The 14573-nt window shown below is 43.5% G+C and overlaps 1 protein-coding gene across 1 annotated transcript in view; it reads right to left on the reverse strand.

Annotated features, from left to right (window-relative positions):
- Nucleotides 1-14573, reverse strand: part of CPAMD8 (C3 and PZP like alpha-2-macroglobulin domain containing 8) — a 120850-nt gene that overhangs the window by 41054 nt on the left and 65223 nt on the right. Inside the window, exons 29-31 of the mRNA XM_038771803.1 lie at nucleotides 11936-12017; nucleotides 7272-7428; nucleotides 6727-6801 (exon numbers count right to left, since the gene is read on the reverse strand). Coding sequence (XP_038627731.1) covers nucleotides 6727-6801; nucleotides 7272-7428; nucleotides 11936-12017 — 314 coding nt within the window. The remainder of the gene's footprint in view (nucleotides 1-6726; nucleotides 6802-7271; nucleotides 7429-11935; nucleotides 12018-14573) is intronic.

The following is a 14573-nucleotide window of genomic DNA, read 5'->3' on the forward strand; positions in this document are numbered from 1 at the left end:
AACGACTTGACAAAAATCAGTTCTGAATGGTTTAGTTATTAATGTGCCTGGATGCAGGGGCCTGGACTAGATGATTTCTCAAATTCTTTCCAGCTCTATCACTGGGGGTGGAGGTGGGGAGAGAGGGAGAGGGAGAGGGAGAGGGAGAGGGAGGGAGGGAGGGAGAGAGAGAGAGAGAGAGAGAGAGAGAGAGAGAGAGAGAGAGAGAGAGAGAGAGAGAAAGTGTATGTGCATGTAAATCACATCCCAAATTTCTATGTCCATATCCACCACCTGGCAGTGAAGGTAACAACTCATGGAAAAAAAAGAACATAGCTATGCTATTCCAAGAAGGAGATTTATCTCCTTTCACATTTCTCTTCCCCTGGCTTGCTCAGAGAAGATTTGTGCCAGTCACAACGACAAGAGAGAGACTGTCCTATTCACTCCCTTTCCCTTCTGCCTTCATTGCACTTGGATTTGTTCCTTTTAAGCACTTGCATTCATTCATTCAATTGCTCAGTTCATTCAAAGTGCTCAATTCAATTTATTGAACACTTCCTGTGTGCAGAGCACTGTACTAAGCGCTTGGGAAAGTACAATACAACCATAAACAGTGACATTCCCTGCCCACAACGAGCTTACAGTCTATACTTATCCCACCCTCTATCCCACAGCACTTGTATATGTAGCCTAATTTATTTTAATGTCTGTCTTTCCCTCTAGACTGTAAGCTCCTTGTGGGCAGCAAACATTCTACCAATTCTGTTATACTGTAGTAGTCTCCCAAGCACTTAGTACAATGTTCTGCACACAGTAAGTGCTCAATAAATACCATTGACTGATTGTTTGATTATTAACTATAGGAGGTTAGAGGAGAGTAGAATATTGTACTCTCCTCTAGGAGAAGCAGCGTGGCTCATTGGAAAGAGCACGGGCTTTGGAGTCAGAGGTCATGGGTTCGAATCCCGGCTCCAGCACATGTCTGCTGTGTGACCTTGGGCAAGTCACTTAACTTCTCTGAGCCTCAGTTCCCTCATCTGTAAAATGGGGATTAAGACTGTGAGCCCCACGTGGGACAACTTGATCACCTTGTATCCCCCCCAGCGCTTAGAACAGTGCTCTGCACATAGTAAGCGCTTAACAAATGCCATCATTATTATTATTATTATTGTACAAAACTAGCATTTGAACTGACCAGAAACTCATCTGTTGCAGTACCAGAGCTAACCAGTTGCTCTCCACAATAGGCTGATTTTTAAAAATGGTATTTGTTAAGTGCTTACAATGTGCCAGATACTGTACTAAGCACGGGGGTTGATATGAGCTAATCATTCATTCAATCGTATTTATTGAGTGCTTACTGTGTGCAAAGCACTGTACTAAGTGCCTAGCACTGTACTCAGACTAGACACAGTCCATGCCCCCATGGGGCTCACAATCTTAATCCCCATTTTTCAGATGAGGTAAGTGAGGCCCAGAGAAATGAAGTGACTTGCCCAAAGTCACACAGCAGACAAGTCCTTCTGACTAACAGGTCTGTGCTTTATCCACTAGGCCACACTGCTTCTCGACCTCATCAAAAGGGTCTCTGAAGCAATCACAACAAAATCTGTTGCTTGAAAGAGTCCAACTACCCAAGGATGAGACTAAGAAGCAGAGGAAATTAAAGCTCAAGCAGGATGGCTCCATGACTCTGGAGCAGCCTGCGTTCTCTGAGCTAAGAGCAAACTGGAGAGGAACAGAGTGACAGGGAGGTCTCTGTCATACTTCTGATGGTGTTTCTGACACTATAGAGGATCATGTAGATGCCAGAGTATAATAAACTTGGGGGGCAGGGAGGGGGCATACAACTAGCGAACATGTTTTATTAACTCTCTTGATGACTTCACTGTGGAGGAACGTGGCTCTGATAATTTATAGAAACAATTTAATTGTACTTGATGTAATTTGGTTTCCTTTTATTTCCCTGTAGTATTAACCTTTCCCCCTCTCTTAACTTCCTAGCAAAGATCATTAGAAACACTTGTAGAGCTCTCCCAGAGGAGAACAACGACATTGGCATGAACTGTAGTTCCATAAACTGGGACCTCCGGCGGTTTCCCGCTTTGGAATCTGATCCCTTGTTTTCACCCAGGTTGGGAATAGCAGAGCATGATGTATCCCCTCCCCCGCCCAGCACAGGAGAACCACAGGGAAAAGGATGCCAATTAGCCCTGTAGCACTGCAAAAATGCCATAAAATAGACCACAAAGGCCACAATTGGTTCCATGTTGTCAAACGAAAAAATCTTGCTTGATGCCCAAACTGACTATTAACGTGCTTATGGCCGAGAACTAATACTTCGCAGTATGTTAGATGCAATGCTCACCAGCCTGACCTTCTGCTTGCTGCTAAGACAGAAAAAGAGATCAGCCATTCATTGTGCCACAGATACTGTAGGCCAGGGTTGAGGAGCTGAGATGGTGGTGCCCAAATGTCTGCAGCGGGCTTGGGGTGGGAGTCAGTGGGGAGCTAATGTCTGGCTGTGGAGCTTTTTTAAATATATGAAGCATGGTTAGGGTAAGAGAGGCATTCCAACACAAGATGGTCTCTGCTTATCTGTGTCCTATGTTGGGACGGCAGCATGGCTTAGTGGACAAAGCACGGGCTTGGGAGTCTGAAGGACCTGGGTTTTAATCCCAGCTCTACCTCCTGTCTGCTGTGTGACCCTGGGCAAGTCGCTTCACTCCTCTGGGCCTCAGTTACCTCATCTGTAAAATGGGCATTAAGACTGTGAGCCCCACATGGGACAGGGACTGTGTCCACCCTGATTAACTTGTAAAGCAGTGTGGCTCAGTGGAAAGAGCAAGGGCTTGGGAGTCAGAGGTCATGGGTTCAAATCCCGGCTCTGCCACTTGTCAGCTGTGTGACTTTGGGCAAGTCACTTAACTTCTCTGTGCCTCAGTTACCTCATCTGGAAAATGGGGATTAAGACTGTGAGCCTCACGAGGGACAACCTGATCACCTTGTATCCTCCCCAGCGCTTAGAACAGTGCTTTGCACATAGTAAGCGCTTAACAAATTTCATCATTATTACCTTTGCCCATGCTTAGAACAGTGATTGGCACATAGGAAGTGCTTAATAAGTACCATAATTATTATTATTAAAAAAGTGAATTTAGGCATGATTAAGTGGACCATCTCAAGGGATAGACAGACTCCTGAAAATGATCAAATAGATGAGGCAAGACCTGGGACTGATTATCTTTTTTTAAATCAAGGAATTCACATAGAAGCTTTATGCACTTATGGCTTCATTGAATATTCTATGAATATCAAAATACTTAGTGAAAGAAGAATGGAATATTTATATATCCATAAGTGCTGAAGATGGGCATAAATACAGAAGTGATACAGGTGGCTGTTAGCTGCTGTGACCTGGGAATTAATTAGGGAAGGCTTTCTGGAGAAGGTGGGATTCCAGGCTGAGGGGAACCAGGTGAAAAGGAGCTGGAGGTAGGAGAGTCAAGAGTAGGGTACAGTTAGAAGGTGAGCTTAGAGCGTGACAAGAAAGCTTAGTTGGGAAGTAGTGGGTCAAGAGAGTTGGTAAACAAGATAGGGAAAGTGAATGGAGAACCACAAAGCCAACAGTAAGGAGTTTTTACTTGATGAATTGAGAAATGACTAGAAATTGAAAAATTTTGAGGAGTGGAGAGAATATCCCAAGCAATATTTCAGGAAGATGATCAAGGCAATGGTGGGCAGCGTGGCTTAGTGGAAAGAGCACGGGCTTCGGAGTCAGGGGTCGTGAGTTCTAATCCCGGCTCGGCCACTTGTCTGCTCTGTGACCTTGGGCAAGTCAATTCACTTCTCTGGGCCTCAGTGACCTCATCTGTAAAATGGGGAGTAAGAGTGTGACCCTCACGTGGGACAACCTGATTACCTTGTATTTACCCCAGTGCTTAGAACAGTGCTTGGCACATAGTAAGCACTTAAATACAGCTTAAATACAGCTTAAATCCTTCTACAGCCCAGCCCGCACCCTCCGCTCCTCTGCCGCTAATCACCTCACTGTGCCTCGTTCTCGCCTGTCCCGCCATCGACCCCTGGCCCACATCATCCCCCTGGCCTGGAAGCCCTCCCTCCGCACATCCGCCAAGCTAGCTCTCTTCCTCCCTTCAAAGCCCCCTCCTTCTTCTCCCCCTCCTCCCCCTCCCCATCCCCCTGCCTTACCTCCTTCCCCTCCCCACAGCACCTGTATATATGTATATATGTTTGTACGCATTTATTACTCTATTTTATTTGTACATATTTATTCTATTTATTTTATTTTGTTAATATGTTTTGTTGTCTGTCTCCCCCTTCTAGACTGTGAGCCCGCTGTTGGGTAGGGACCGTCTCTATATGTTGCCAACTTGTACTTCCCAAGCGCTTAGTACAGTGCTCTACACACAGTAAGCGCTCAATAAATAAGGTTGAATGAATTAATGAAATACCAACATTATTATTATTACCAGCAGTAATGATATTTAATAAGCACTTACTCTGTGCAAAGCATGCTACCAAACACTGGGAGAGAATACACAGGTGGGAATGTGCATGGTAAAGGCTGATGGACACAAAGATTGTGAGCTTCTGAGACAGGGAAGATGGGGAGGTTATCGTCACAGCTGGGAAAGTTATGAGGACAAGCGGGTTTAGGAGGGAAGATAAGGAAGTTCACTTTGAGACATGTCGGGTTTGACGTGCTAGCTGGATATCGGAATGGAGATGTTTTGAAGGCAAGAAGAAATGAGAGATCAGATAGCTGGAGAGAGGCCTGGCAAAGAGACAAAGACAGATGTAGATACGCTAATCCACCTCACAAGGTGGTATCTGAAGCCAGGAGAGTGGAGGGGGCTCCCTGAGTGCTAAGGGTGGTTGTTGGACTGAGGTGCCTAAGGTGTTGTGAATTGTTCAGGAAAGGCTTCCTGAATTTAGGAGGTCTTTGAAGATGGGCAGAGCATAGCTGATTAAGGCTGGGAGGGAGCTCCAGGTTGGGAGGTCAGGGTGAGCAACAGGATGGAGGAGAGAGAGTCGAGAGTGAGGTACAGTGTGCACAAACACTCTTTCTAACCATTATGTTTCAACTTTGACTCAAAGAGATAACCTCACAGCAGAAAGAGAGGTCTTTGAGGAGACGGATCTTGGCCTCTCTTTGCAATAAAGCAGAGTTCAAGTGATGGTAGTTTCTGTCTACTTGGCCCAAGAATGAGGCTCCCAACCTCATTCTATAACAAGGAGTTAAACAACCATTTGGCACGGTTAGCGGATAGAGCACAAGCCTGGGTGTCAGAAGGTCAGGAGGTCATGGGTTCTAATCCTGGCTCTGACATGTCTGCTGTGTGACCCTAGGGCAAGTCACTTCCCTTCTCTGTGCGTCAGTTATGTCATCTGTAAAATGGGGATTGAAACTGTGAGCCCTACATGGGACAGGGACTGTGTCCAACCCTATTTGCTTGTATCCACACCAGCGCTTAGTACAGTGCCTAGCACACAGTAAGTGCTTAACAAATACCCATTTTATTATTATTATTATTAATACCAATAATACTAATAACAGGAGATATGGAGAGATTTAGGTCCTCTTAATATGGTACTCAATTTTGGATTTAAGGCACTATGAGTGACAGAACAACCCATACTTACATCACTTGATCACATACTAGGACACTTTTTAAAAAATTGATATTTGTTAAGCACTTACTATGTGCCAAGCACTGTACTAAATGCTGGGGTAGATACAAGCTAATCAGGTTGGACACAGTCCATGTTCCAAATGGGGCTCAAAGTCTTAATCCCCACTTTACAGATGAGGTAGCTTTAATTCTATTTATAGCTTTAACTCTATTTGTTCTGACGATTTTGACACCTGTCTACATGTTTTGTTTTGTTGCCTGTCTCCCCCTTCTAGACTGTGAGCCTGTTGTTGGGTAGGGACCGTCTCTGTATGTTGCTGACTTGTACCTTGTAACCTCCCCAGCGCTTAGAACAGTGCTTTGCACATAGTAAGCACTTAACAAATACCATCATTATTATTATTATTACTTCCCAAGTGTTTAGTACAGTGCTCTGCACACAGTAAGCGCTCAATAAACACGACTGAATGAACGAATGAATGAGGCACATAGAAGTGAAGTGACTTGCCCAGGTCACACAGCAGATGAGTCTTTCCAAACATTTCCCAGGCAGGTTGGAGAATGACTGACTTCCTCAGAGTCTTTGCCAAAGGAAGACCTGGATGTTTCCAGAAACAGAGCCTGGAATCTATGAATCAAGATCATCTGCAAAAATAAGCCCCTTGAGATCTCTCCTCAAACAAATCTTTAGTTGAGAGCCAGGTGGCTACAGAATAATAACTTTAGCCTCCATAACTAACTAAACAAACAAAAATATTCAAAGTAAAACACATGAGAGGACATGTTACAGTTGCAGGTATTGAACATAAGTCTAATGAACTCAATCTGGAAGGAAGGAAGGAAGGAAGGAAGGAACGAAGGAAGGAAGAAAGAAACAAGGCTGCAAATATGAAAGAGAAGAATCTTGCAGAGCCCACTGTTGGGTAGGGACTGTTTCTATATGTTGCCAACTTGTACTTCCCAAGCGCTTAGTACAGTGCTCTGCACACAGTAAGCACTCAATAAATACGATTGATTGATTGATTGATTGATTGCAGAGCTCCTCAGTCACTATAACACATGTCTGCAGTAACTCATTATGTCTTACCTCCGAAATAATGCCTGTCTCCAGCAGAGCGGCAACCACATAAGCTGTCAGAGAAATCTTGCCATGGATTCCACCCTAATGCAGAAGACAAATGAGTAAGATCTAGAAAGCAGCATTTTAGATCGTCATAATGATGAAATTTGTTAAGCGCTTACTATGTGCAAAGCACTGTTCTAAGCGCTGGGGAGGATACAAGGTGATCAGGTTGTCCCTTGTGAGGCTCACAGTCTTAATCCCCATTTTCCAGATGAGGTAACTGAGACACAAAGAAGTTAAGTGACTTGCCCAAAGTCACACAGCTGACAAGTGGCGGAGCTGGGATTAGAATCCACGGCCTCTGACTCCCAAGCCCGTGCTCTTTCCACTGAGCCACGCTGCTTCTCTGTTATGGAATCTATTATTATTATGGAAATTCACCTGACACAGAAGGATTTACACTTGGGGGCATGGGTTTTTTCAGTGACAATCCTCACTCCCCAGAATAGTGGGTTACTCCGAGATGCATTCTTCCTAGCACCCAAACTTTGGAGTGTTACCCTGCTCACCTGAATGTCCTTATTTAATATTCTTCCCATGGCAGGAAAAGAGCCATCTTCCTTCTGATGTTGGATGATCCAGTCCTTTGCTGCCACCAGCTCCTTGGGATCAATGAAAATAAATCCACGAGACTGTGCAAAGGACTTCAGGACAAAAGCTGTTAGCCTGAAACATGAAAATGACACAGATGTGAGAAGACAAGAGAGACATCAAACATTCACTGAAAACCACAGCAAAATCAGACTCTGGGATCTTGGAAGAAGTCTGACACTAGTTTGTGTGGCCCTCTATCATTCAATCGTATTTATTGAGTGCTTACTTATGTAGAGCACTGTACTAAACACTTGGGAGAGTACAATATGATTGTAAATAGACACATTTCCTGCCCACAATGAGCTTACAGTCTAGGGGGGAGGTAGACAATAATATAAATAAATTACAGATATGGACATAAGTGCTGTGGGATTGGGAGGGGGATGAATAAAGAGAGCAAGTCAGGGTGATGCACAAGGGAGTGGGAGAAGAGGAAAGGGGGGCTTAGTCAGGGAAGGCCTCTTTGGAGGAGGTGTGCCTTCAATAAGGCTTTGAAGGGGCTGGGGAAAGCCAGGTACTACTGAAATGTATTCGAATGAAGAAATGAGACACAGGATGGCCTAACGGATAGAGCACAGGCACGGGAGTCAGAAAGACCTGGATTCTAATCCAGGCTCCACCACTTGTCTGCTGTGTGACCTTGGGCAAGTCATTTGTAAAATGGGGATTAAGACTGTGAGCCCTATGTGGGACGTGAACTGTGTCCAACCTAATTAGCTTCTATCTACCCCAGCGCTTAGTTCAGCGCCAAACACATAGTATGCACTCACCAAATATCATCAAAGAAATATTATCTATAGCAGAAAGTGGGTTACATCATTCCTGTGACAAGTAAGGGTCTTTTCCACAGGACACTGATTACAGGAATGAACAAAACACAGGCTCTACAATAGTGCCGTCAAGAGCATTGATCAAATCAGAGTGAAATGACAATGTGGGTGGACGGGGAAGTAAGAAAATCATATTTATTGAGTGCTTACAATGTACAGGGTACTGTACTAAGCGCTTGGGAAAGTACAATATAATAATAGACAAATTCCCTGCCCACAATGAGCTTACAATCTAGAGGGAGAGGAGAGAGAGTAGGGATAAGGGAAAACAAGCTCACGCGACACCAGGAGGTAAGTTGTACTCCTGTTCGCTCTGGAAATCAGGATAATTTTTGGCCCTTCTATAGGCAGAGTAACAAGATTAATGTCATATTGTTTATACCACTACAAAACAGACCTCCCCAAATTAGGAAAATCTGTAAACAGTCCCCCTCCCCCACCTCAAGGCCTACCAGTCTAGATATTTTGCATCCACTCTCAAAAAAGCTCTGTAACTCTCTGTGATCTTTAAGAGAAACCTGCAGGTTAGCCCCCAGATCAGAAGAGTAGCATCAACCAATGTCTTTTTAAGCTTTAAAATGATCAGCAAAAGGAAATAATGAAGGAACAATATGCTCTTTTCAGACACAAACATACAACATTCTGGAAATCAAATGGGATCCCAGTTCCCAAGTTTTCCAAGTTGCATCCTAAAAGTTTGGGGACTGCTTTTCCTACAGTGTCCCCAGGGATCTTTTATGTCCTTGCACAGATGAGGTATTTATTGGGAGAGCTGCAATGTCACATTTCTATTTATTTAGTGAAATCCATTTCTTTCTTCTAGGGTTTGACTGAGCACTTCAAAGAAAGATGGAAGAGAGGGAGAGAGAAAGAGTATTCTGCACAAAGACAGAGAAATCACAGATAAAATTCTCTTTTTTTATTTAACTTGGTGAGCCCTAAATTCATCAAGCAAATAGAAATGCAAATCCATGGAGAATTCTAGATAGTCTTATGCACGCTGATCTGCTGAAGCCTCAAACAGAAGAAATAAATGGTTTCAGAATCTTGAGCCTTTTTGCAGCAAGTGAGGGCTCTGGCCAGTTTTCTGCAATTGAATCATCGGGTTTATGCCTCCCCTGGGGATGGGAGGGTAGGAGGCGCCCTGCCTGGCAAGGAATTTCTAAAGTGTTAAGTAATTGTATATCACAATATTTCATATCTAGGGATTGAGCGACGCCAGATCTCTGATAAAAGGAAACTTTACTATGTGAAAAAGGGGATGTAGTAATGTCATAAATGTGAGTTCCCGATGAAATGAGGCCTCTGATTCAAAGAAAATATGGCCAAGTGAAGCCTATGAAAACAAGGCACAAACCCCACATTTGCAGTGGTTTTCCACCAAATTTGAAGGTGTACAATCTTACATTGCACAGATCCTGTTCCAAGTATATGAACCCCTTAGGGCCAAATACTCCATTAATAGTGGAGTATTTGGCCCTATGGGGTTCATATACTTACTCCAAATATGCAGTTGGCTTTGATCAGCCAAGTGAATTATTCGTCTCAAAGATCTTAAAACGTTTGTGGTAGGGTGGTTTCCAACACACCACCCTCAAAGCCCTTCACATCATAGATCCCAGAGAACTAATCCACGGCAATCTGTGAACTTGCCAATGGCAACCCTTTGGTAGCAGAATGAAATGGCCCATACCTCTCCAGGAAGGTGGTTTCCTTTCCGCACAACTGCCCAAACATCCTGCATTTTCCCAGTCTTCCCTCTCACAGGGACAGAAAGGAATGCCTCCACCATAACAAGATTTAAAAATCATGGAGTACATTCCAAATGGGAGCTCAGTGAACTTTGACCTTAGAGTGCCTTACCGTGCACGGCACGTGTCCGACATAAGAATTTAAGACCCCGAACAACGACATTGGGTCAGACCAATGACCTGGCCCAATACTCTGTCTCCAACAGTGGCAGCAGGATGCTGGGAGGAACATGGTGATGGTAACCAATCACCCAGTGGTATTTATTGAGCACCTACTGTATGCAGAGCACTGTACTATGCATCTGGGAGAGTTCAATACAACAGAGTTAGATATGACCCCTGGCACAAGGAGCTTATGGTATAGAAGGGGAGATAGACACTAAAACACATTACAGATATGTACATAAATTCTGTGGGGCAGAGGGTAGGGTGAATATAACCTCCACTTGATATGAGAAGCCTCTTCCTTATGGAAGAGAAAGTTAAGCACCTATAATTCTATTTATTTATATTCATGATATGCATATATCTATAATTCTATTTATATTGATGCTTTTGATGCCTTTTTCCTTGTTTTGATGTCTGTCTCCCCCCTTCTAGACTGTGAGCCCGTTGTGGGCAGGGATTGTCTCTGTTGTTGAATTGTACTTTCCCAGTGCTTAGTACAGTACTCTGCACACAGTAAGCACTCAATAAACACGACTGAATGAGTACAGTGGGACTCAAACTCAGGAGCCTGAGATTGGCATCTCATGCTCTACCCCTGAACTAGCTATTGCTTAAGAATTATTTTATGATTTTCAATCAATCAATCCTATTTATTGAGAGCTTCCTGTGTGTAGAGCACTGCATTAAGTGCTTGGGAGAGTACAGTATAACAAGAGTTGGAAGACACATTCCCTACTCACAATGAGCTTACAGTCAAGAGGGGGATACAGACATTAATAGAAATAAATTACGGATATGTACACTAAGTACCGAGGGGCTGAGGAAGGGGTGAATAAGGGATTGTTCCAGCTTTCTGGAAAGCAATCAAATCTCTGAGGCTTGCATATCTCCTGGATGGCCACGGCAGGTACTTGATAAATGTCTTAGGTCAATGGCAATCAAAGGCATTTTTTGAGCACTAACTATGTGCAGAGCACTGTACGTGGGAGAGTACAATACGATAGAATTAACAGACACGTTCCTTGCCCATAGCAAGCTTCCAGTCTAGAGGGGGAGACAGACATTAATACATATAAATAATTCACAATGTATAATTTAAAGATAATAATAATAATAATGATGACGGTATTTGTTAAGCGCTTACTATGTGCAAAGCACTGTTCTAAGCGCTGTGTAAGCACATAAGCTCTGTGGGGTCAGGGGTGGGGTGGAGATCAAATGTCCAAAGGTCACAGATCCAAGTCCAAAGGCAAACATTGATAGTGCCCACTTCACCTGGGAGATCACCTCAATAAAGCTCAAAGTATTATCCAAATGGGGGTCCACTAAGCTCTGCTCTGGGTTGTTTGTTGGGTAAGTTGCTGGGTCACCAGCAGGGGGAGCTCACTATGTTGTGCTGGTCATGCTCAAACAATACAATAAATGTAGAGAAAACTGAAATTCGCTTAATTACTGCTCTCAAAAACAGAAGAGCCGTACATGTGCCAGTCTCTATAATGCCACTTTAGGTCTCTGTATATTCGGAGAGTTCTAGTACCAAAGTTAATGCAAACACTTGTGGGATTGGACTGTAAGCTCATTGTGGGCAGGTACTGTACTCTCTCAAACGTTTAGTACAGTGCTCTGCACATAGTAAACTCTCAATAAATACCATTGATGATGATGATAATGATGATAGATAAAGATGCAGTGAAGACGGAGGATTTCCCGCTCAGGTCAGCCAAACTCCCTGTCTGCTACTGGGTGATTAATGTGCTTATTTTATTACTATATATTTCCCTGCTATTTTTCTAGAAGTGTAAGCAACACATTTCACAATAAGCAACTTACCACATACTTCCTGAGGAGTCCCTCTCCCCAAAAGCACTGTAGGAACCATCCTGTCTTCTGTAGGTCAGCTGGCGCTGATAGCCTGAAAATTACAAAAAGAAAAATCATTTGGTACAACTAACTCTCAATGATTTGTAGTAATGAAGGAGAGCGTGGGCAACTACAATTTACAAACAATCCATCGACCTCATTTTAGCCATTAATTTCAACCTCTAAACCAATCCTAGTAAAGAGAACCCTCTACCCTGACCTGGAATTCCCTCACCCTTCATATCCGACCGACCATCACTCTCTCCACTTTCAAAGCCTTATCAAAACCACACCTCTTCCAAGAGGCCTTTCCCAACGAAACCTTCATTTCCCCTCCTTCCTCTCTCTTCTGCATCACCCTTGCACTTGGATCTGCCCACTTTATTCACCCCACCCTCAGCCCCACAGCACTTATGTACATATCCATACTTTCTTTTAATGTCTGTCTCCCCCTCTGGAGCGTAAGCTCAACCAAGAGCTTAGTACCATTGTACTGACTGATTGTAATTTCTATCCACTAAGCCACGTGAAGCAGCAGATAGAGCAGGGGCCTGAGAGTCAGAGGACCTGGGTTCTAATCCCAGCTCCACCACTTGTCTGCTGTGTGACCTTGGGCAATTCACTTCACTTCCCTGTGCCTCAGTTACCTCATCTAGAAAATGGGGATTAACACTGTGAGCCTCAAGTGGGACATGGACTGTGTCCAACTTGATTAACTTGTATCTACCCCAGTGGTTAGTACAGTGCCTAGCACAGAGTAAGCGTTTAATAAGTGCCATAAAAAATTCTAAATAGCAGCAAAATACATTAATGAAAGATTATTGGAGTCATCCTTTGCTGGAGATGCCTCCAGACAGGTCAACAGTCAAAAGGTGCCTCCAGGAAGCCAAAGAAAAAGGAGCAAAGGGATCTGAATGAATGAATAATCTACCAGTGGAATCCAGAGACCTTGGATATCTTAGAGTTGGCTATACTTCTGCGGCAAATTCAACATCCTCCCCGTTTCATTCACCCTCAGGCGAGTCATTTTAAAAGTAACACAGCAATGGAAATTTTGCTACTTAAAGCAACTTTTTAATTCACCCCTAAATCGTAGCAAAGGCCCGGGTGGAGAAGATGGGCTAGTTGTGTGACTTTGGGCAAGTCACTTAACTTCTCTGTGCCTCAGTTACCTCATCTGTAAAATGGGAATTAAGACTGTGAGCCCCAAGTGGGACAACCTGATTACCTTGTATCTACCCCAGCACTTGGAACAGTGCTTGGCACATATTATTATTATTATTCTTTATTACCCCAGTTAAGTTATAAATCATATATCGCAATCCCTTAAAAGAAAGAACCCCAAATGTTTCTAGCATCCACTTTTTGGGCGGGGGGGAAATAACAATGATCCCCTGGATCAATGTACACTGGAATCATTTGTTTGGTCGGAAGAATTTTAGAGTATTAATCGAGAAAGGTACCATGTCCACTGGGACACCTGAGTAAGTACTATTTGATGACTGTGAAAAGTTAGCATTAAGTGAAATCTTTTTCTCCATAGATAATATTTATTTCCCTCCCCAATGTGTAAGCACACACAGTTTGGCTGGGGAATGAATTTCCACAATCAACATTTTCCATTACTGTGGCATAAATACTTGCAGTTACTTACTCCATTTGGGAGATTATAAGGATTAACTGGGTATATCTGTCATATAACCTAATGCTGCTCTCACTTACCAGAGTTTCCAAAAGTAGCCCCAAAGTATGGCTAGGAAAGCCCAACCTTAGTTTGTGACCTTGGGAAAAAAAATCACGACTTCTCTGTGTCTCAGTTTCCTCATCTGTAAAATGGGGATTAAATTCCTGTTCCCCTTCCCCCTTATGCTGTGAGCCTTAGATGGGATAGGGACAATGTCTGATTGGATGATGTTGCATCTACCCTGGCTTAAATTTCATTCCACAATTCTTCTTTCTTTTCTACTTCTTATCATTGTTATTATTATTATTATATGTAAAGAGATGATGGAGCAAGAGGTAGATCAGCCCCTCTGAAATCCCTCAATCAGTGATCCCGGGATTCACAAATTCTCCTTTTTTTCCACCTTCTTCTCCCCCACAATACCATTTTACCCTCCTGCCCCTTCCTCGGAGAAGCAGCGTGGTTTAGTGGAAAGAACACGGGCTTGGGAGTCAGAGGTCAAGGGTTCTAATCCCAGCTCCGCCACTTGTCAGCTGTGTGACTTTGGGCATGTCACAATTTCTGTGCCTCAGTTACCTCATCTGGAAAATGGGGATGAAGACTGTGAGCCCCACATGGGACAACCTGATTACCTTGTATCTATCCCCGCACTTAGAACAGTGCTTGGCACACAGTAAGTGCTTAACAAATACCATCATTATTATTGTTATTTATGGGCCCAGATATTTATCTACTTTAAGATCACCTTTAACAGAAGTATTATCGGTCTTGTTTCCGATCTAGTAACAGCGGCTTTTCCCCTTTAATATACCCTGGTTCTGTCCCTTCTTCTCTACCCTTACTGCCACCACCCTGGTTCAAGTTTTCATCACTGTACCAGTTTCTATCTCTCCCACTCAACTCTAAGCTCCCTGAGGGCTGAAC

Source organism: Tachyglossus aculeatus, chromosome X1 (assembly GCF_015852505.1).
Source record: "Tachyglossus aculeatus isolate mTacAcu1 chromosome X1, mTacAcu1.pri, whole genome shotgun sequence".
Taxonomy (NCBI): Eukaryota; Metazoa; Chordata; class Mammalia; order Monotremata; family Tachyglossidae; genus Tachyglossus; species Tachyglossus aculeatus.